The sequence below is a fragment of the Mchenga conophoros genome, linkage group LG13, assembly GCF_057382185.1.
Source record: "Mchenga conophoros isolate Kocher_MC1m ecotype Shallow Benthic linkage group LG13, M_conophoros_male_GT1.1, whole genome shotgun sequence".
Classification (NCBI taxonomy): domain Eukaryota; kingdom Metazoa; phylum Chordata; class Actinopteri; order Cichliformes; family Cichlidae; genus Mchenga; species Mchenga conophoros.
The window spans coordinates 27,469,606-27,492,401 of NC_140538.1; the positions used below are offsets into that span (position 1 = coordinate 27,469,606).

General features: G+C 43.0%; 1 protein-coding gene across 3 annotated transcripts in view; it reads right to left on the reverse strand.

The window, feature by feature from the left end:
• inpp5a (inositol polyphosphate-5-phosphatase A) overlaps nt 1-22,796 on the reverse strand; it is a 158,963-nt gene that overhangs the window by 17,542 nt on the left and 118,625 nt on the right. For all 3 annotated transcript variants that reach the window (XM_085297577.1, XM_085297576.1, XM_085297578.1), the window contains 3 exons: nt 7,678-7,770; nt 6,505-6,579; nt 287-360 (listed from right to left, as the gene is read on the reverse strand). In XM_085297577.1, coding sequence (XP_085153703.1) covers nt 287-360; nt 6,505-6,579; nt 7,678-7,770 — 242 coding nt within the window. The remainder of the gene's footprint in view (nt 1-286; nt 361-6,504; nt 6,580-7,677; nt 7,771-22,796) is intronic.

The window sequence follows — 22,796 nt, forward strand, 5'->3', positions numbered from 1 at the left end:
TCTCACAAAGTGAAAGTTAGATCGAAATAACTTCCTCTGTGCTGCTGACGAACCAAGGGCTGTTTTCTTGTCAATTCTCAACAGGTCATTTTGACCCAGTTACAATTATAGTGGCATTTAATTTCAGTTTTTGGTTAGCGTCCAGGGTTTACCATACATTCACAAACTGTCAATGAGCTGGATAAAGAGCCACATAACCTGTGTGGCTCTACACGGGTAGATCTCTGTACTGTAAACATAAATGCATCAAACAAACCATTGTGTAATACATGTAATGGCTCCATACCTTGGCGGGAAACCGATCTCTTGTTCATGCAGACGTTCTTTGAACACTGACAGCTCTTTATCAAACTCTAAAAGCTGTGGAAAGCAAAACAAAAAGACAGAGGCGTCAATAAAACAACTACATATACCATTTCAGTTATTTTCTCACTGATGGGGTATTAATCAAAAAGCTGCTCTCAAAAATATATTCTTATCTCAAAAACTGACCAGATCAAAGTTTATATTAAAATATGGATCCAACAAACAGACACATGATAAGACATCATGCATGTCTTTGGACTGACTTTAATTTGATTTCTGATAATGACTGAACCCTACTACTGTTGAAGGAAAGTATGGGGGTATCTTCCTGTTAAAAGGGAGTTTTTTCTCCCCACTTTTTCCAAGTGCTTGCTCATACAGGGTCATCTAATTGTGGGAGTTTTGACTTTACCTCTTTTCCTTATAAGAAAAAAGCACCTTGAGGTGGCTGTTGTGATTCTGTGCTATATAAATAAAACTGAACTGAACTGAACTGAATAAGCCAGAGGGGAGACGTGGACAAGGTAGCAGATCATATTCAAATCATATTAAAAATGCAACAAAGTCTTTGTCAAATGCAAGATTTACATGATATACAATGTACAAAAAAGCAAGTCTCTCAAGAAAACCAACACAAGGTGATAAAGACGGAGAATGAGGCTCACATCTTTGGCCTTATTCAATGAAGTCCACATACCCCATGCTGGCAGGTATCGACAGCAGCTGACCAGTGTGTGTGTGTGTGTGTCACTAACTCTTTCCTACAGGGGTGGGGGGGTATAACTTTCCACACTGACAGTGCATCCACACACTCTTCATCAATCATGTCTCCTCACCCAGCTGTACTCACTCACTAGAGTGTACACACACACTTCCCCCAATTTCCCCCCTTTCACAAAACCCATAAATCATTAGTGAAAAGTGCAATTAGCGGCTCCTTGTACACATTAATTATCTGCGAGATGAACAGGTAGCTAGGGCACCTGCATGACTGCCTTCCTGAGAGACTGACAGCGACGTTTCCCAGCAACACCCTCCCGGAGGACCGCTCGCAGGTCCCGCCCTTTCCTTTCAAACAGGAAGACGTGCAGACGGAGGCGAGTCGTGTTTGTTTAGTAGTAAATTAGGCTATTGTACACGTTTCAAACACCATGCTACAATGATGGCCCGATGAAGACATCACCCGCAATAGTATGAGTGTGACAGCTTAACATTAATGACATTACGTCGGTGTATTACATGCAGCAATATGTTGATGGCTACACGATGAAATATCCAAATATTACCCATGAGCACCACGTCATCGCTGTTATTTGGAAGGACGTCCTCGCAAAGTGGAGACGGTGTCATGTCGGCGTTATGATATTAGAAGAAGGTAACTGCTGTTCTCCGTGTGCGCTGACATATTTATACATACGTGTATAACCGTCTAAGCGTTGTCTTCACATCAACGCTGAGTACGCACTTACACAAAAAATAAATAAATAAGCCCGTCGGTGTGTTCCTTCACGATGATGCTCTGCAGTGTTTGTGTGATTACGTGTCAGTGGTGTAGAACAGTGGTCATTACTTGAGGCAGAGGGGGCCTCGCAGACAGAGTCTCAGCGGTTCAGGAGGGCAGATGTGCTGCATTCATCAAACTCACACTGCCGGGGTCACAGGAGAGACTCACACACTGTGGATGAGGGATGGCAGAGCAGGGGATGCAACCCCACGCTCCACTGTACACAACCATCTCACCATCCAGCCACTGATGGCTTCTTTCAGTGCTGTTTTTTTCACATCTGACCAATACGGGGCTCTTCAGGCTGATCGAAAGCATTACTACTAATTGAGAGATTAAAAAAGATTTTGTAAAGATAAGTGAACCAATGTATATTTAGCATTACATTCTCATACTGGTGTAACAGAGAGCGTTGGAATACTCAATCACTGTTTTGAAGCCTCTGTATGAGTGTTATATAAGGTGGGTATAAGCCTCCAATGAATTTAGCACATCTTGTATCAGTCAACAGTTTTCCTCAGTCCCTCTGGTATTTGTTTCAGTGTCTTCCCTCAAAGTTTAGAGTAGAATAACTCTGTAGCGCTAAACTAGCGTTTAGACGCTAATATTTATTAGAATTGATCTCTATTGACAACATAGTTATATATATAGTGCCAAATAACAACAACAGTCACCTCAAGGTGCTTTATATTATAAGACAAACATCCAACAGAAAGAAAACCCAAATAATCAGACGACTGCGGGAAGGAAAAACTCCCTTTTAGCAGGAAGAAACCTTCTGCAGAACCAGGCTCAGGGAGGGGCAGCCATCTGCTGCGACCGGTTAGGGGTGAGGGTGTCTGTTTCCTGAATCCAAACTGGAAGCTGGTTCCAGGGAAGAGAAACTTGGAAGTTAAAGGCTCTCTCTGCCCTTTTACTGTCCTAAGCCCAACAAGTAAGTCAGCAGTCTGAGAGTGAAGTGCTCTATTGGGATGATACGTTATTATAAGGTTTTTAAGACAAGGCGGGGCCTGATTATTCAAGACCTTGTATGTGAACTGTGAATGTGTGACTGAAGAGGCACATTATTCAAAAGAAAAAAAAAGAAAATATGCACACAACATATATCCCATATTTTTTCCCTTTAAGGCTATTTTGCTTCCTCTGTTAAACATCTTGATGTATTTCAGAAAGTTTTGTGTATCGCTGTTATTGCAGGAAACATATAGTGACAGTATTGTGAGTTATAGTGCGAAGTATCTGTGCATTCACAGGTGTGATAATGTTTGAGGTAAAGCAGCTCAGACTGATAGAGTGTGACAGTTTAAATAACAGGGGATAAGCAACATATGGCTGTGTGTATTCAAGTAGTGTGTGTGTGTTCGTGTGCCTTAAGTGAATGTTGAGTAATTCACCCAGGTGAATGGAAAACCCTGCAGTCACAAATTTCACACTACATTTCATCCCGGGTCAATTAAGCAGAATGCTCTGGTGCTGTGTTAGGTCAGTGCTTTAAAAAAAGAAGCAGAAGAAGAAGAAGAAGAAAGCATCTGATATCAGTTCAAGGCCTCGTGACATTATAAAGCCAGCAGGAGTTTGTAAACCAGAAATGACCTTGTGGGAGTTGTGGAGGAGGTGGCGTGAGATGATGCCACTCTGGCAATGCTAAGGAGGGGGAAAAGATGAAGAAGTGTCCGGATAAAAACTACCTTGTCATGGGCTCAAATTTCTGACTGTGCTTGGATAATCGCCGCGCTCTTAAATCAGACTGGCGTTGATAGCTAAGAGGCAGGAAGCCGAGAGGGGTACAAAGAGGGCGAAAGGGCATCTTGGGCCTCCGAGTGTTCCTCTCAGCATGCTGCCCGCTCATCCACCAACTGTAATTGTGCTTTGATTTACGCATCGTCAAATATCCCCCGTGACAACACCTGCTGCTGTTAAAACTCATCAATAAATGTTGGGGTGAAAGGTCATTTAATTTGATTTTTACACCTCACACTTGGCTTTCATTGCAGGGGCTGTATTTTCCCCGCTTTTTTTATGGGATCTTCATTATTTTGTGCAGAAAACCGATAAACCGTCAGCGACGCCGGCCGGGGATGGCTGATTGGGAGCTGAGATGGGCCGACCAAGGCTGGATTTAACTTCACAATTATTCTGATAAAATAAAATAAAAAAATAAAAAACGTAAAAAAATTCAACGGCAGCTTGGGCCCACTGTCTCTTAGAGCCATATATTCTGATAAGCCTAAGTAAGCCGTCAATACTTTCCTAAAGCGTTCAGAAGAAAGGCGAGTTAAATTAAAAGAAATACTCATTGTAGCATCAATTTATATAAAGGTCAGATTTCATTTAGCATGGCTTCTGTATTGCCACTTAAGTGCTCTGACAGGTGAAATATGAAAGAACTTCGGGCTGAGGCAGCATTTGTTCTTTAGGGTTTTTTTTTTATGTCCCTCTCATGTTTAAAATGTCTCCGGGCTTTTGAGTAATGCTGAAGACTACGCTGCCAGCATGACAAGGAGAGGCACGCCAGACAGAAAGGTTCATCACTTGCTAAAGCTAGTACACAAACGCACCCTCCTCCCCTCTCCTGGTCCCCCCCCCCAATCTGCCGACACACGCTGATAAAGTTACAATAAAGAGATACTGAAACAAAATCAATGGGAGTGGAGGAGGGAGACTTGCCCTGTGTGCGTTTGTGCGTGTCTTCCAGGAAAGGCAGAAACTGCACGAGTGTGCACCATGGATGCTTGCACAGCCTCACAAACACACACACCACGCTCCTCCCATCTTTCCACCGGAGCAAGGCCCCATGGTGCCCCTTGACGCCATGAGCGCCCAGAAAATTTAATCTTCCCAAATACTCATCAGGGCTCTCCATCGTCCTGCCGTGACAGCGCCGGGGATAATTAATTATACAATTTCGATGGGAATATCGACTAAACAAACCTATTAATCATAGCAAAAGTCAATAGGCATGGACACATTCAATCATGTCCCGGCCAATGATTACTCCTCTCAAAATACAATAATTATTTTCAAGAGCTGCCTCGAATTAAATTTCTGTCAAGCTGGTACAAGTCTTGCAGTTGATGAAGGATGCAATGGATTTTTTTTCTTTCCCCCCCTTCCCCAGTGGAGGAGTGTAAGGAGGGACATTTATCCTTTTGGAAAGGTAGTTTGTTTTATAAGGATCATAACACGGTGTGTTTAACTAGACCATGACCATCAGATTATCTCTGATGCCCCCATTATGTCATCCATCTTGTCTGGCTTGGTGAGGAGGCAGAGAGAGAGGGAGGAAGGGAGAAGGAAATGAAGGTGAAGGGAGGGTGGGGTACCTCAGCCTCCCCACAGCTACTGTTTCGCAGTTAGGGGACATTTCTGCTGGTCAGATTCAATCATGCTTTACTGGACAGCATGCAATCAGACATCCACATCGACTTTCCTTACTGAAGACTCGCAGTCTTCTACATTTTACCTTATAAGCAAGAATGTTTATTTTCTAGTTTCTGGATTATTTGGCTACCTTAATATGCATTTACAGTAAAAACGCTTAAAATAAGTCCATAATAGGATATACTGTATCTCAGCAGTTGAAGAAGAAAGAAGAAAAACAGAAGGACACGTGTTTTGGAGGCACTGAGCTTGCTTGAAGCCAAACAAATGTCACATAAAAGATAATGCTGAACTCAGTAAATTTTGGAAGTTAAGGAAAGTAACTGAAAATACTTTTTTTCCCCACAATTCCAATTCCAAAATATGCCAGCTTACTTTGAACCATCTGTTTGGCTGCGTTAGGCCACTCTAAACAATTGAAAATATTCAGTGGCTTCATTTAATTTATTGACACGCAAACACGGCTAATGGAAAATCAAGTGGGCGCTTTTTTTCAGCTCAGTGAGATGCACGTCACGTGACTTATAAACGCACAGAGCAGGAAAATCAACATTATCATGCGGCATATGAATAAACCCCGGACGGCCCAAGAAAATCAATATAATTACATGAATTTAAAAATATATATATTTCTCAATGTGACAAGAGACATGTGCAAAATCATACAACTTCACTTAAAAAGGCATGAATTGAATTAGCAGTAATAACGAGCTCACATTAAACCACACTGTCCTTGTGATACAAACCCAGTGCAAGTTCATAAATGATAACGCTGATTTATTACCCAAAACTTTAACTTAACAAGGTTAATAAACTCTGCCGCTTCACTGCCAATTCTGCTGTGTGTGTGTGTGTGTGTTTGTCATTCATGTTTTTTAACAAGGTCCAACTTTGAACTACTTAATGTAATATACAACCATATAAAAGTGGAAGTGCGTTCCTCTGCTGTTTTTCTTCTGCAGACGCTGAACACGTCTCGTCTGCACTGAGTGCTGCTTAAAAGTTATTCCCTACATTTGGCCTCTTGACTGGGGAAAAAGAGTGTTTGTTTGTTAGGTATGTGAGGGCATCTGCACCACTCAGGTCAGCAACTGCAACCTAATTATTTTAACCTTTCTGTGCTACTGTGCAGACATGAGGAGTCATTTTGAACTTGTTCTTTTGCTTTGTTGATTTCACAGTCAGTCAGTGGCGGTCATTACACAGTGAAAAAAGAATGTATATGACAGTTGATCAAGGAAATTAAACTCGTAATAGATAAGATGAGAGGTGAGAAAGTAGATGATTATATAAAAGTTAAAGGAGTGACTTACTGAGGTCCCATTGTCTTCCCGGAATACTTCCTGGTTGACATAATTAAAAAGCTTCTTTTCAATTTGAAGAATAACCTGAATCAGTGGAAAGAGAGAAATTGCACTCTGATTAATAGCAATACTAATGTGAACTTCACTCAGTAATTAGAGAACTAATGAACAGCATTGAGCTGCAGCAGCAGACAGCACTGTTATCTCTACACGTGTCTCATCGAGGCTTTACACTGACCTTGGCACCTCGGGGTCAGGTGTATCAAAGCAGAAAATAAGCAGTATTTGAAGTTTCATTACACAGGTCAAAACCTACAATTTTTTACATTAAATATGGTATTCGAATATTGTCATTTACTTACTAACAAAAGGGTTAGACCTATATTAATACCTTAATATCAGTAGGATAAAAGCAATGAAGTTTGACACACTGACCAACAGTGAGCAGTCTCACAGTCTTGACCTTTAAAACAGCAAACACTGTAATGTGTTGGCTATGATTACATTTAATCCTTAACTTATACCTGCTTCCAACGGTAGACTGTATATAAATGATGGACACGGTGACGTTGACATCTCCTGAACTGAATATTTAGGCCCTTAACAACTTGGTGTTTTAGAACTGGATCACGAGGTAGGCTCGCCCTAAACCATAACCTGCTATGAAATAATGAACATCATGTCATACCAGTAAGACTTTAAACTAAAGAATGAGACCATAAACTCATCAGGACAGTGTCTACGTAGTTCATCGACAGAGTTTCATACAATCTGACTTTGTGCAAACAGAGGTGTCGCCCCCTGTGGGTGGAAGGATTGGACCAGCCTACATTGGGTTAGTCCAGGGGTGGGCAATCTCAGTCCACGAGGGCCGATGTCCCTGCAGGTTTTAGATCTCACCTTGGGTCAACACTCCTGAATCACATGATTAGTTCGTTACCAGGCCTCTGGAGAACTTCAGGACATGTTGAGGAGCTAATTTAGCCATTTAAATCAGCTGTGTTGGTTCGAGGACACATCTAAAACCTGCAGGGACACCGGCCCTCGTGGACTGAGATTGCCCACCCCTGGGTTAGTCAGTGAATACACAGTCCCACAAAAGGACTGTATTTGTTTTTTTGTTTGGGGTTTTTTTTTTTTGTAAGCGTTGATGAAATGATGCTTCAAAGCAGAAGAACTCACCTTTCGGTCATTATCAGTTTCTTGAAATACTAGCTTGTGAATTTCATTGTTGTCGGTTCTGATTGTCTGCATGGTGGCATCAGAGCAGAGTTTCTGGACATAAGAAAGCAACAGGATAGAGGATTATTGGAATGTTTATTCATTTGATGTCACTAACATGCAAACCATCTATGATATAATTTCTAGTTTACAGTTACTGGCACGTTAATATACAGCATACACTAGTTTCTCAGTATACCTCAACACCATTCGTTAAACACTGTGGTGTATTTGAATGACTTATAAAGAGCCAACCCACAAACAGCCACCTCACTGTCCCCTCTCTTTATCTGGGTCTATGTACTGACCCCATGGACTGTGTGCATGGTTAAATTCTTCTTTGTGGACTCTCTTAACAATTAGTTAAACATTCGGCCATCTGTGTTTGAAGACAGTTGAATGAGGAAATCCCTTAGCCAGTGGTTCCCATACCACACAGCAGAGAGCCAGTGACCTGATTCAAATTCAAAGCACAGATCTGATAATCGGGTCAAGCCAATATAGCGAGCAGAAAAAGGCCCTTTAGACCGAAATGTCACAAATCAGTCCTGCTTCGGCCATGAAGAAATGGCACACCAGATTAGAACAAACACCATGCCCTGAGAGAAAGTGGAACAACTCCTCGAACCCCCCTTCCACCGCCTCAGCCCCATTCCTTCATGCTTACCCCCACTCCCCCAAAAGCAACTTTCTAAAGCCCTAACAAATCGCTCCATCTTTCACTCATTTAGGCCTTCCAAATGCAGGGTCAATATGGTCCCCTGGCAGCCAAATGCTAATGCGCTTAAGTGTGCTTAAGCAGCTTTGTGCAATGAATAGGCCAAAGAAGGAGCTAGTGAGAAGGGCAAGAGATACTTTCCCTGTCAAAAAGTCATTGTAGCCACAGCTAGCAAAGACAATTGAAGAAGGTCATTTGGGGGTGTTTGATTACTGCTAAATGTAACAGTACTGTAATATAATACATAACTGATTTAAAAAAATAATAATTTTAAGATATCATCAGCAAAAACTCTTAGAAATCTTCAAGAAGATTGTGAGATGTGGTGAATTTTGCATTTTTTTTAAAATTAGGGCTATTAAAAGCACCCTAACGTTTTTTGGGTTTCTACAAACATCGGACTCCAGTAATTCTTCCAAGTGGGTGCCCTTCTGTCGCCTTGCTTTGCAAATCCAAAAATCAGTCAAGCAGAAATCCCTGGCCACTTCACAGTTACAACTGAAGCCAGAAGCTTACACTGCTCGCTGGCACAATAAGCATCAATATTTAAAGGACAGAAATAGCCACTCCATTCATGTTCAAATGATTTCAATAATCCGTTAAGCGATACTTGAGTCAGTTAAATGTATGTAGATATGGACAGACAGAAGATGATACATATAGGTTTCAGCTAGGAGAAGAACAGAATGATGTAATTCTCAGTGAGATAACTGAGGTTTTGTATTCTTGTAGGTCTATATTGTGTGCCAAGAGTGTCACTGCTGGGAGGGTTCAATTAGAAAAAAAAGACAATTAGCTAATGCTTTTTCTGGTGGGAAAAAATGTCTTTTCCCAGAATGATTACACTTTAGCTACCTGAAGAAAGGAAACCACTTTAACTTAAAGCAAACAAATGATTCCAGATGCAGACTCTGTGTTTAGCCCGTTGGAAAAATAACAGGTATTTTACACAAATAGCAACCGGTGCAGACGGACCTTAAGGTATCCCAGCTCTGGACATCTGCGCATGTTAACAATCGATCCATTCCTATGTTTAACGACTGAGTAATCATTGCCGTTGGTGGTGGTTGATTGCACTGGATTGATCACAGCTCCCCTACTGTCATCTTCTGCGTCAAACATCCCACTCATTTAAGACGCGCCCGCTCATCCCAGTGGCTCTGTCATAAGATCCGCACACCAGACACTGAGGATGTCTGGGGGAAAATGAGAAGCCCATGCTGTCACTTAAGGCTATATCAGTGTGGTGCTGTGTCTTTCCCGCTGCCAACAGAGCCCAGGTGCTTGGGCAGAATCTTTGAACAGATATCTCCCTTCAAAGCCGCAGCTTCCTAAGCACATTAAATGTAGAAACTGCCTCACTGACCATCCTAAATGACATTACCATAATTCTGCAATTGGCTTCTCATTTGATATATGCCAATTAGTCTGTGGGAAGAAGAAGAAGTCTGGCAAAGGGAAAATATTAACAGACAGCTGTCAGCGTACAACGCTGTAGTCCAAAGGACAGTGTGGATGTCTTCACTGCTGTGGCCTCTTTAACAGATCCTGCAAAGTGACTTGGCATTGCGTCTCTGCATTATGGGTCACAGGTCAGCACTGTGTGTTTGTCCAGGGCCAGAGGGGCCGGGTGGGGTTGGGGGGCTGGGATGAGAGGCGGAGGAAGGTGCTGGCTTTGTGCATCAATGGAGGATAATCTCATGACTGTCGAAGGAGGAAGCGGCTGCTTAAAGGAGCTCTCTATTCCAGCTGCTCTCCTTAGAAGAGAGGTTAAAGCAATCTGTCCCACTTCAAAGACCGAGGACGCACACACACACACACACACACACACACACACACACACACACACACACACACACACACACACAAACTAGCATTCAAGCCTTCTGTGTTTGGTGCTGCCAACAGATGGACATGATCCACCGTTCCCAGCTTAAACACTAAGAAACCCTCTCAGGGCAGCATAGCAGTCTTGACAATGTGCAAAGGTTTGTTTCACAAGTCAACATTTAGAAGAGGAAAAAGGCTAATGGGACGCACAAACAGAAGGGAGCATTCAATGAAAATCACACCGCTCAGGTTTAAAAGACGAACAAGATTTCAGATATTAAATACAATAAAAGTATCTCTTGATTTTTTTTAACATTAACTAACCTTTATGTTTTACCTTTTTATTGCTCAAAACAAAATAAATGAAAGGCAACGCTGGAAAATTAATTTCATATTCAAGGCATGTAGTTTATTATATGCTTTTATTTCATGTAAACTGCATGTCCCAACCTATGTGATGGACCCCCCCCCTCCCACAGAAGCCCAGTGATTATTAAAGAAAGTATGAGAGCGTGTGCAGAAAGAGACAAGAGGATGAGTGGACAATGAGCTAAGTATTCATTCTTCATTACTAGAGGCAGGGGACGGGGGCTCCCCTCTGTGTCAGCGGGAGCACTGGCATTGTCAGAATGCACCATTATTTTCTAGCTGCCACGCAAAGCCAAGCTGCCAGCTGAGTTAAGGTGTGCCAGCCGGGGTGGCAGGTTCAGCGCGAATTGCTCGGCACTCCGATCGCTTTTATTCCACTCGCCGTCGTTCATCACGCTCATCCTGCGCACGCGATTGCGACATCTGCACGAACGAGGGGAGAAGGTGGCATCCAAAGTAGCAGACAACAAATTCGGCCATGCTTTCCTGCCAGCTATTACACAGGAGAGCCAGTAAATCAGCTGTGACCCCTCCCCACCTCATCTGACTGGACACAAGCCAGAGTTATCCACTCCGCTCTCCCTGTGACTGGCTAATTTAATGTCTCCAAACACAGTGGATTCATCACTGACACACACACACACACACATATATACAGTGGTAAGGGGATTCAGCGTGAACGCAAAGTTAGTCTGTGTGACCCACTTGGTCGGCGGCTGACCCCAGTAAACCTGGCCTGTGTCCTCCCCTGACACCAAGTGAGACACACAGAACTCTCACTCCTTTCCATGAACTCAGTGAGCAGCGGTGAGAGCTGATGTTGATGGCCAATGGCAGTGTGCGCGTTGTAGGAGGTCCTCTAACCTGCCACGCCCTTGCTAAAAAAGAAAAAGAAAAAAAAGAGCTTGGTAAGAGGTAAGAGGGCGTGCGAGGTAGTGATAATGTGCCCTATTTATCTTGTGCATTATAACATCTGGGAAACTTCTCTAAAAACAATGGCACAATGAGGGCTGCCATTCTGGCTTTACCTTCAGAAACCCACCAAAAGCATTTGTCCCCCTGGAATTGATAATGGACAGGCCACAAATCATTCGGGACAACAGGACGGAGGGTTGTGTGAGAGAGAAACTCAATGTCTGTGTATGTTTTGTGTGTGTGTGTGTGTGTGTGTTCACCCCTGGTATTTAACTTCTCTGCTGGCCCATTCTGCAGGGCCCCGCAGGACAAATTGCCCTGCATGGTTGTCTTTGAGAGGCAGTGCAGCGCGCAGAGAAAGGGACAGGGCTGAAACACAAGGAACAGGCCTATAAAAATTCATCACTTTGACCCCTGTGACCTCCAACTACTGGGTTGGTTTTTTTTTTTCCTCTTTTTACTCACGCATACACACACAGATGCACGAGCACGCACTTGGCCACCCACCCAAGCTTGGAGCTGAGGGGAGTTATTCAGAAATCATCTATTCGAGTTAAGTTTTTAAAGAGAAACGGACAGTTGCTGCGACAAGTCGGCTCGAGCTGCAGAAACGCACTAAGCCTCGTGATCTCTCTGTCTCTTTCTCTCGCACATGCACACTTGCTGCTGACACAATAGCCGCAGAAAAGCTTTCTACACAGGAAAAGGCCACCAGATGCTTCATTGTGACTGTGTCTCTGTGTAAAGTAGTGGCAGTAAAAGGAGGCTGGGCTCTCCAGAGCCATATTAGTCCCAGTAAGAGGAGGGCATTGTCTCAGGCCCGGACTCTTGACACATTACTGCCACCTGTACAAAGAAAACCTAATGAGAGATTTAATCTGAGAAACCTCCCCTGCCACTTTTAGTCAGCACTTTGAAACCAACCGCGGCAGATGTCTGCAAGACTGTTTAACGTACCGGCTTCTCTTAACCTCTCAATAAAGCCGTGCATGCTTAAATTGCTCAATAGCCATTCATTTGAATGTTAGCTGCACTTATTACAATTCCTCCCAAAAAAAGGGAGCTTTGTGATGTGAAGGAGTAGCCGGCAGCGCCACGGCCATTCACGACTTCTTCTTAACACCTCGGACCTAAAGACGGCATTTATCCTGTTAATGAGAAAACAAATTCACATCCAACCGTGAAGCAATCATTGTAGCGCATTAAAATATAGGCGGCAGCAGCGCTATTGATAGAGTATAAGCACTTACTAAGCACCTGAAAACATTGCTCTCTCATTTAATTTACCTGCTCCTGCAGCAGCTCTAAACCGCAGGAATCAATTAAAGGAAACAGACAGCGAGGTGATTTGTCGTTGCCGAGTCAATTAGGGAATATCGAAGGCCCAATCACTGATTGGTGATTAGTGACGGTCCAATAAGCATACAGAGTATGTTGAGTTCATTACTCTGGTATTCAATAAAATCAGGTCCTAACAATTAATGAGAGAGTAATTCTGTACTCTTCGAAAGAGGCCGGAGCGTGGTTAGCACTGTAAACGAGACGCGCTGCAATCATGGAGACTCTTCCACAACTTTTGAAGAAGCAAATTAAACACAGACTTCATCAAATGTTAAAAACATATCTTCATACGTGTAACAAATGAGTTGTTCTTGTTCTGAGAGAGCATTTGATGGCTTTTTCAGTCAGGCGGGCCGGCAGGTGACCAGCTTCCTTCCTACTGGTAGGACCCCAGTAAACCCTCATCACACACAAAGAACGCAGACTTATTTGAAGCACCACCCGTTAATTTGTTTGCACCATTTCATCTAAATGATGTGCTTGTCCACCAGGGTGAGAGAGAGGGAGAGGTGTAATTCAGCAAAGGAAAGGGGAAAAGGGAAGGTAACAGAGGAGGAGGCGGAGGGGTCTTGACATCCCCCACCACAGGGCGCTAGGCAACCATCTAGTGGGTGGGCTTTGTGATACATTTTACCAATTTTTCATGCCCATCCCTCTTGATGTGACCCCACTCAGGGCCTTTTATATCAGTGACAGCTCTGCGCAGGAAAACATGCTGCCGCTCTGATAGCATGAAATCGGGAACAAAGACCCCCAAGGAGAGGAGAAGGGGGCCACCGAGGCACGCTGTGCTCCGGGCCCGCCTGGCTCTGGACACAAACAGATGTTAGGACAGCCCCGGCCCCCGGCCCTGTCGGAGAAATGTGCCTGAGATGCATTGTTTTGGGCCTCCTCTAAGACAAAAACTTGAGCCACTCCTTCTGAAAGGGCCTGGCAATATGTTCGCCACCGATAAATCACAAGGGAGAGTGAGAGAAAGGGCCATGAATTCTCAATGTGGCCCTTAATGGGCCCTCTTAAATATGATGGGATATTTGTGTGTGGATGTGAATGGAGCCCGGTGACTTTTAATGTCAGTGGGCAGAGTTGTTTAAAAGCCCGTGGTGCCAACACCGGGTTTACAGCTGTGTTACAATGAGCCATTGTCGAGTAACATCACTCTGGTGCTGACAGTAAAGATTCACACTGGGAATCCTGTCGGCCAACTTGTTTAAATAATCCTTGCAGGTTTGCTGGCTTCCTTAACAACAGGGGAATGTTTATTCTTTGTCATCGCTTTTCAAAGTTTGCAGTGGAATGAGCCCAAGCTCGCAAACGCCACGAGTTAAATAGTTCCCTGATTTGAAAAAGGAATCATGTCTGACTTGCGACGTGCCGCTATTCTCATAAAGACTGCTTCTTGTGCTTATATGCGTTATGATTCAAATGCTGCATGTGTGCATGTTTGTGCACAGCCCGCAGCGACGACATGTGCCACTCAATCCTTCAGAGGGACAGAGAAAAAACTATTATTGTGCTCTGTTTTACAAACGCTGAGGACTGCATTAGTCAAAAATAGACTGACATCATACAAGTCGGACACTATGTACCAGGCACAAAGAGATCCCTATCCTTCACAGTTTATGCCACATTTCATCTGGACTAAATAACAGCATCACTGTTAGCTGTTGTCGTTCCTCCCTGGGTTATTTTTCAAAGCCGGGTGTCCATACTGACTAACAGAAGATGAGACAAACCATCAATAAAGCAAAACATAAAGAAAGACTGTGGTGGAAGCCAAAGTTGATTATTCATGATTTATAGAGCTCTTATGTTGCTTAGACAAAACAATGGATTAAATGTTTTTAAGTCATGCATTGAGTCCACTGGTATTCACAGACAGACCTGATTGATCACTAAATCAATTTATAGTATCGATATTGTTTGTATAAAACTTATCAGGTGCACTGTGGGTGTTACACTGTGGCATGATATGAACCAATAGTAAAGAGCCATCTCTCTAGAACCTTTAAAGGAATCTTCAAAGGTGCATCACCTTACGGCGCGCTTTTCATTTGTTGATTAGCTGAGTATTAACTAGAGATGGCACGATAACACTTTTTTATGTCCGATACCGATATCATAAATTTGGATCTCTGCTGATACCGATATGAATCCAATATATATATAATCAATAAAACAGTTTTTTATTAAATATCTTGCTGAATTTTGTATAAGTTCATACTCAAGTTTTAAAAACCAAAACACTAAAGCTATTCTGTTATACCTGTATGCAAAAAATACACTGCACCCAAAATATTTCACAGATCAGCAACACTGATCAATCTAATAGACATAAACCTGCACCATCCTCCCTATTCTGCTATTTTAAAGAGAACTTAGTGGAAATATTAAACAACCCAGCTAATAGGGTTGCCAACTCCCAGCAAAAAAAATAGGAAACCACCCCCCACCCTTTGCCTTGTGATGCTTAATCGACATAATCGACTTTAATTTAATGCACGTGTAAAACAAATGCACAGGAATCAATTATTTTTCAACAATAATGAAATAGATTCAACATCTTTCTTCAACAGAATTGCAGACTGCACAGATGGTACCTTCCCAAAGGAAAAAGTAGTATAGCTTACTAGGGTATATTAGACTTAACAGTTTCTATATACAGTAATGGACTTCTATATATTTTACATCAGATGAAAACTTTGGTTGTAAGATTCAGATAATTATTTATTAAAAGCTGGAGAATAAGAAAGAAAAGTATTTCTTTGTATCCCCCCTTTCCCTGGCAAAACTTTGCTAGATCCGCCCCTGCACAGTTACCAGCTAAATAAATTCTAACAACAGCTTATCAAGCTTAAACGTGCTGCTGTTGTTCAGCCTGGTTTCCGCTTTCTGGCGCAAAGTGGGTGATAAACAAACAAGAGAGACGGGACTCGCGACAGAAAAGCCGATCAGCTGATCATTGATCAGTTTCAATTTGAAGTAGCAACAGGAGAGGGAGGGGGAGAGAAGAGGCAGTCGCTCATTATATCGGTTGTTAAGCTTAACGTGGGAATGCTTTACAAACATTCAGAGATGAACTTACATATATGCTTTACTTCTCTGGGATAGCTCTCTCGGAGATGAAATGCCGGTTTGGTAGCGAGGCTCCAAATGCTCAACCAGACCGCCGAGAGGTCGCCACAGCCGCTCTATGACGTGACGCATACTGCTCCGAAGTGCTAAGGTCATGAGCTGGGTTACGCCATGTCGCAAGTTTTGTGAGGTACTTTTGTAATATTTAATGGATCGGATTACATTTTTTATTTCTCTCTGATATCCAATCCAGTAATTTAGGTCAGTATCGGACCGATACCGATATGTAGAATCCCTAGTATTAACCAATTAAAAGATGTAAGTTCCTCCTTTTTTTACATTTTAAAAAATAGACATTAAGTCAGTTAAAGAGAATGTAATCAACAGATTAACTGAGTAATGGTCAACTCAAGGGGGGGAAAACTCATAACTCAAATATACTGCCGATGAATCTGTCACTCAGCTGCTTAATAGAATAGGTTTGAAGTACAAAAAAAAGAGACATCTAAACAGTGGCTCCAGCTGGAGAAGACAGCAGTAGTGCGGGGCTGTGGGGTAACTCAGGTTACAGCCCTGACCGAGACCAACCCCAGGGGCCAGCAAGACGGCGTCCCATCCCGGGCCCCGTTGGTGCCAGGCTCTGCGCTCATCCTTGGCTCGGTTTGTCACGCCATCCCACCGTTGTTGGCATGGCGTTCCCAGCTGCCAGTGACAGCGCCCCTCCCCACCTTCCCCCAAGTACACAATGGCTGGCGCCAGGCTCAAACGGCCTGTTGTTAATGAGCAGGACCAACAGAAGCCACTGCTTGTTCTTCATTTGCCAGGGTTTTAATTATATGGACAGCGTTGCCATCAAAGCTGCATCTCTCAAGTTTGCGCCCTCGTAGCTGAACTCGTTTTTTCTCCTCCGTGTCTTCGCCGCTGTATTCATTAGCATCAAAAGCAAACAGAGAGAAGAGGGAGAGAGAACAGGCTCTGTTGTCTAGAGGGAATAGTCTCCCTCTATATCCAGATGGGTTATCAGTGATATAATGGGCACTCATTGTGATAGATTGGACTCTTCTAAGCCAGATAATATGCCGTTATTGTATTGTAAGGAAATATCTCCACATGTCTAATAGGGGTGGGAATCACCATACATCCCACGATACATTATTATCACAATACTTAACGCACGATACGATATTATTGCAATTTTTAAAAATATTTTGCGATATTCAGATTCTGTACATAAAGGTAAACTTTATCAATATTCATATCTAATATCAAAGTCTCACACTCAGACTTTCTCTCATTTCAGTCAGTTTTATTGTTGACAAACTGAACAGTTTGTATTACAGTCTAGTCCAACTTAACTGAATGCAACCATCTGGTACAATTATAGCTATTCTGAACTATGCAATTTATGAAAACTATGAAGCCCATTCAGCAACTGAAGAATTTGAAAGTAAATTAAAACAAAATATAATTTTACATTAAATAAAAAAGTTTTAAACTTAATTAAAATAAAACATGTCTTAAATTAAAATAAGTAAACTGTCATGTTTATTGCTGCCAAAAAAAAAGTTAAACACATTTGGACAGTGAAGGAATGTCAGGATTCTTGCTCAGAAAAAGGATCAACATGCTCTGAAGTCAGAGTCCACAAAAACTTTTTTTTGTAACAAAATATCGATTTCTGCTGTCCCTGTATCGATACATTATTAGCAAACAAAATATCACGATACTACACAGTATCGATTTTTTCCCCCACCCCTAATGTCTAACCACTGGGGCCATAAACAGGCGTAGGTCAAACAGTAGGTGCTAATAACTCTATTTTGACTTGCACGGTGCAGTAAATGAATGAGGTTTACTGCATCAGGACAATTAAGACAATGTCAGGTGGGTAGTCTTTCATGGAAAAAGTGTATTGATTTAGTAGATTACCACGGCCATTGGAAGGGATTTGTCAATACAATCTGGCCTAGCAATAAAATAGTCAAACACAGCACTCCAATACCTCCTCTTGCTAGCAACGCCGTCCTCGAGAATTCTGAAAGCGGTCATTCCTCCACACGAGCAAAGGCAAAGGTATGTGATCTGTGTCGTGCTCATTTTGGCGTCCTAATGTTTATCAGCTAGAGTTGCGAAAACATCCAGTCTGAATTTGATTAAACACTATAGAGAGGTGGAAAAAAAGAGCCATTAAATTTCAGCGCTGGGCTGCTCTTTAAAATTGCAAGACGGGGTAATGGCCTTGGCTCAAAATGTGCTCTCTAAGTGCCCTTCTAGGTGCAGGAAGATTTTTAGGCAAATTCCAAAAGACTTGGTACATATATGACTGTGTATACATCTGTGTCTCTGGGTATCAATGCATGAGTGTATCTGGAAAGATGAGGGCAGCCAAGGAAGGTCGCAGTCCCCAGTGTCGGGGGTTCCACAGAACAGAGGCCCAATCAGTGCTGGCCCGCTGGTTAATGGATGGATGGCCCCCAAAATTAATTAGCCTGACTAATGTAGTGTACACTTAATTACACTGGCTGCCTTTTGATTTATAGCTGGCCTGATACACACATGCTAGTCAAAGTCAGGCTAAAAAGGGAAAAATTGTTTAGCCTTTACTAGCGCAAATTATTTACCAGGGTTAGGTTCAGCAGCCCGGACAATGGACCTGATGAACTGCTGCTGGTTTTAGTTAGACACTCCAGATAATATACGCGTTGTTTCTTTCCACTGTCTGAACAACAACCACTGTAATATTCATATTGCATTATCAAAAAGGAATAAATAAGGTGGCTGTAGATTGGAAATGACTGAGGTCCTTGCACCCACATGCTCAATAAGAAAACATGACATTCATGAGAAAAGTGATGTCCAAAAAAAACATGTTTGGTTGTAATTCTGCTCCCATAGTCACGAGCATGTGCACTGAGTGATTGCACTGTGTGAAAAATGAATGATCTATCACGCTGCTCTGTCATTACTAGGCATTTTACAGCATTCATTAGGAGTGGGGCTAGTCTAGGGCCCCACCTTTAATTTCATGCTGCTCAAGCGAGAGAAAGGACACAGGACAAAGGAAGGAAGATTGATGCCCAATCCAGCCCTCTCCACTTCCTGCAGGTGCAGACAGGGGGTGCTATTCTTAGTGTATCTCTCCAGTCAATGAGAGGCCAGCTAGTCTAATGAAATCTGTCCATGTAGCAGCAGATCAGGCCCAATTAAAACAGCCCCGCACCATGTCACGGGGACAGTAGATCAAGTCAGCAATTAACCTCCACGCTGGCCTCTATCAATCCTTAAATTGGAGCGGGCTGGCCAGCAGCACACAATCTCTGCAGATATTAAATTTACATTCTATTAAGTTTAATTAGGAGGGATTTTAAATATACTAGGAGTCCAGGCACAGAGCCCTGAGCCTGTCATCGACACTGTTGATTCACAGCCACGGGCCACCTCGAGGGACACGCATATACTCTTTAATACACGCCATCTTTTACCACCTTCTGACTGAAGCGTGGAACCATAGAAAAAAAGATGTTCAGTGTAGGTGTGCACGGTTCGACAAAGGTTATATGATCTGGCTTCTTAACTGAGAGCCCAGCCTGGGAGCAGCTGTAGGGTGAAAGGATGGCAGCAGATTTCAATAATAAGATTAAGTGTACAGGTACAGGTTGACTGTTGTCACCTGAGCGTTACTTAAAACACAGTGACTAATGGTTTGTGTGGGACTTTATATTAGCTGTCTTTCAATGACTGCTATTTTACAATAACAATGTGCATACAGGGAAGCCTTACGCCATTTCAGTCCTTAACTGGAAATTTCAGTCCAGATCCTCACCTATTAAATATTAATCGTTTCTGTATTTAACAAATTAACATTTAATTATAAACATTAACTGCTGGTTGAACAACCACTGGAGATCAGGGTGTTTCCTGGCATGTCCCCTTGGGCTCTGAGCAATTACGGCATCGTTTCAATTAAACATTTTAGCAACAAAGCTGTTAACTGAATAACGACTGAAAATTTTTTGGCTTAATTTATCATTAAATGAGTTGTTCTGTCTAACTTACACAAAATTCTTTTTGCCAGTCAAGATTATCGCTGGATACTAAGGTGCACTGAAATTTACAAAGGTGGTCAGTTAGACCCGACTGTCAGTATTGAAACATCTTTGAAAAAAATAAATAAATTAAATGGACTGTTAACAGCCTGTTTCACTCACAGAATTTTACTTTTTTGGTTTATTTTAAGCCTAACAGTCACCTGCAGTGAGCGGTAGTATCTGGCCTCGATTGTGAATGAAGAAGACCAAACACAGCCTTTGGGGGTAACGTTGGTCTAACAGGTTTCAGGGCATTCCTTCAAAAACATGAGACTCAGACTCCCTAAAGGAAGTTAGAGATTGATATGCAGCCGTGTTTTAATAGCATGCTCTATCTTTACACCGCTTATCATGAATGTCCTGAATGTGCCTTGAACATGAGCGCTTGATAAAGGATATAAATGGACTGATTCAAAACGTCTCCTTTGTACTTCTTTGTTTTATCAGCACTGATGCAAAGCATGATCAAGCCAAATCATGATCACACCCATGGGAGAGGAGAGAGAAGGTTGGCGGGGCATGGACCACCTCCATGCTGCTCAGCCTGAGCATTAGTCTCCACGTGGCTGTGTCTTTTGTCTGCGAGTCAAAGGGCCGCTGAATGGGGGTCAATTGAAACCAATTCCCTCTGTCGGACACAATTAATGGGGTTGCCCAGGGTGGGCAGGAGGGGGGCAGCCGCAGGCCTTTGGTTACTGATCCTGCCGCGCAAGCATGCCAGGAATTTGCCACCTGGAATTTGCCCTGTGACAATGACAAACCCACTGCCTTCCGAACCCACCTCCTTCTCTGTGCACACACGGATACATCCTAAAATACTCCCTGTCCCATCTGCCCTCCCACAAGGCAGGATGGGTGACATGGGAGTGGCTAGATGTTGTCCACAGTCTAGTCCCCCACAATGGACAAGAGACAGAGAAGAAGAGGAGTGGTGTAGCGTGCAGCTGTAGAGAAATGTACTAGAGTATTTTCTGATCCAGTGATTCTCAAAGTGAGGCCTAGGGAGCCCTCTGGGTGTTTTGAGAGCTGTCCCCAATGCACAGCAAATCAAAAAGCCAAGTAGTTCAATTTTGCAAATATTTCATCCACTTAACACAGCAAAAGTACACACAAGTATCTATTCATCAGTTTGGCTATTTTGTTTTCCCCCAGCCTGTTTCTATCGATTGAAAAAAAGAGAACGAAGAGCGAGAAAAGCAAAAAAATGAGATTCTTAGACAGGGAGAAAGAGCGCCAGCCTCCCTGTGCCTGAATCAATCTTCGGATAAGTATGGACGATCGATCCGCTAGCAGCCCATCTACAGTTAAGCACTTCAGTAGATGTGCACTAATTGTCCTGTTGACATTAATTGTCATTAAAGGGCTTAAAACGGCCTCCCGGCTGTGAGTTACACCCTGCGCAGAGGTTGCAACCCATTTGTTTATATTGGTGACATCACAGCCCTCTCTACGGCTAACACGCAGGTCGCCGTTAAATCAGACAGGTTGATCACCGGATCACATTTCGGTCAGATGACATCATCAGCTTTTTTTGGTCCCCATTAAATGTTCGGCTTGTTTGAGGAACCCTCATTAAGCTGGAGGAAAGGTGAGTTTGGGTGCAGTTTATACGCCGGCCTAGTGCTCCAACTTCCCATTGGGAACAGGGCGAATCAATCAGTCATTAGGTCTAACAAATTGGTGTGTGTGTGTGTGTGTGTGTGTGTGTGTGTGTGTGTGTGTGTGTGTGTGTGTGTGTGTGTATTCGCATTGGATGTGACTGTGTAAGTGAATGGGGCCAAGGTGCATAAGAAAGGAGTTCTATGGAGGGGAAAGGGGGGCAGAAATGGGGCACACACCGATGCAAGCCTGACACATCCCTGGAAAAGGGGTCACGACCCCTTACTGCACTCAAACAGCATTTCACAGCAATGCAGACACAGAGAGGTGGAGAGTTTACCGACCACAGAGCAGCTTGGACAAGACAGGAAACATGAGGAGAGAGTTATCTATAATTAGCTGCAGAGGATAAACACAGATAGACTCTGATTCATCTCATCTGACTTTATTGGATGCTTTCCTTTCAGCTTAATGCAGCCATATTCCCTGCCAGTACTGGCATTGAAAATACAGTTTTCCTTCATATCTGAATGCCTGGAACACTGTCTTTTTTTCCGCAGAGATGATAAGATTTAAAACAGCCCATCGTTGACAGAAAATCAATGTGGCATCCTAAATGTGTGCCAGGTGACATGTAATTGCAGAAGCTGACTTCTGAATAGCCTCAGTGTGTTTGTACATCTGCTGCTGTGGATTCTGTTCGTTTATTTATTATCTCCAAAGCAACGCATGCTCACATGACCAGCGGCTTAATGTGATCCAATTACAGCACCAAAATCAAATGTACTGCATAAACTTTGAGGCCATTAATCAATGCCCGCGATAGATCGCTGAGTAAAAACATGTGATGTCCATCCCACTTAGCTGGCTGCCACAGAAGAGGCGGTGATTTACTGCCCCACCTAGTGCCTGGATGGCTAAACTACAAAAAAAAGTTTTTTTCTGTGCCACACAAAGTTAAGTCCTTCCTAACTCATTTAAGCATTCAAGCCCTCCATTCAGAAAGCCTCCCCTCCTCTTCCCTCTCCTCTGAATAGGGTTGAAATGAACAATGCTCACACCTTGAGCAGGCCCACTGATTCGTGGACCATTGTGCTGGAGAGGAGGGAGAAGACCCGCTAACAAGTGTCTCCCCTACTCTGTTA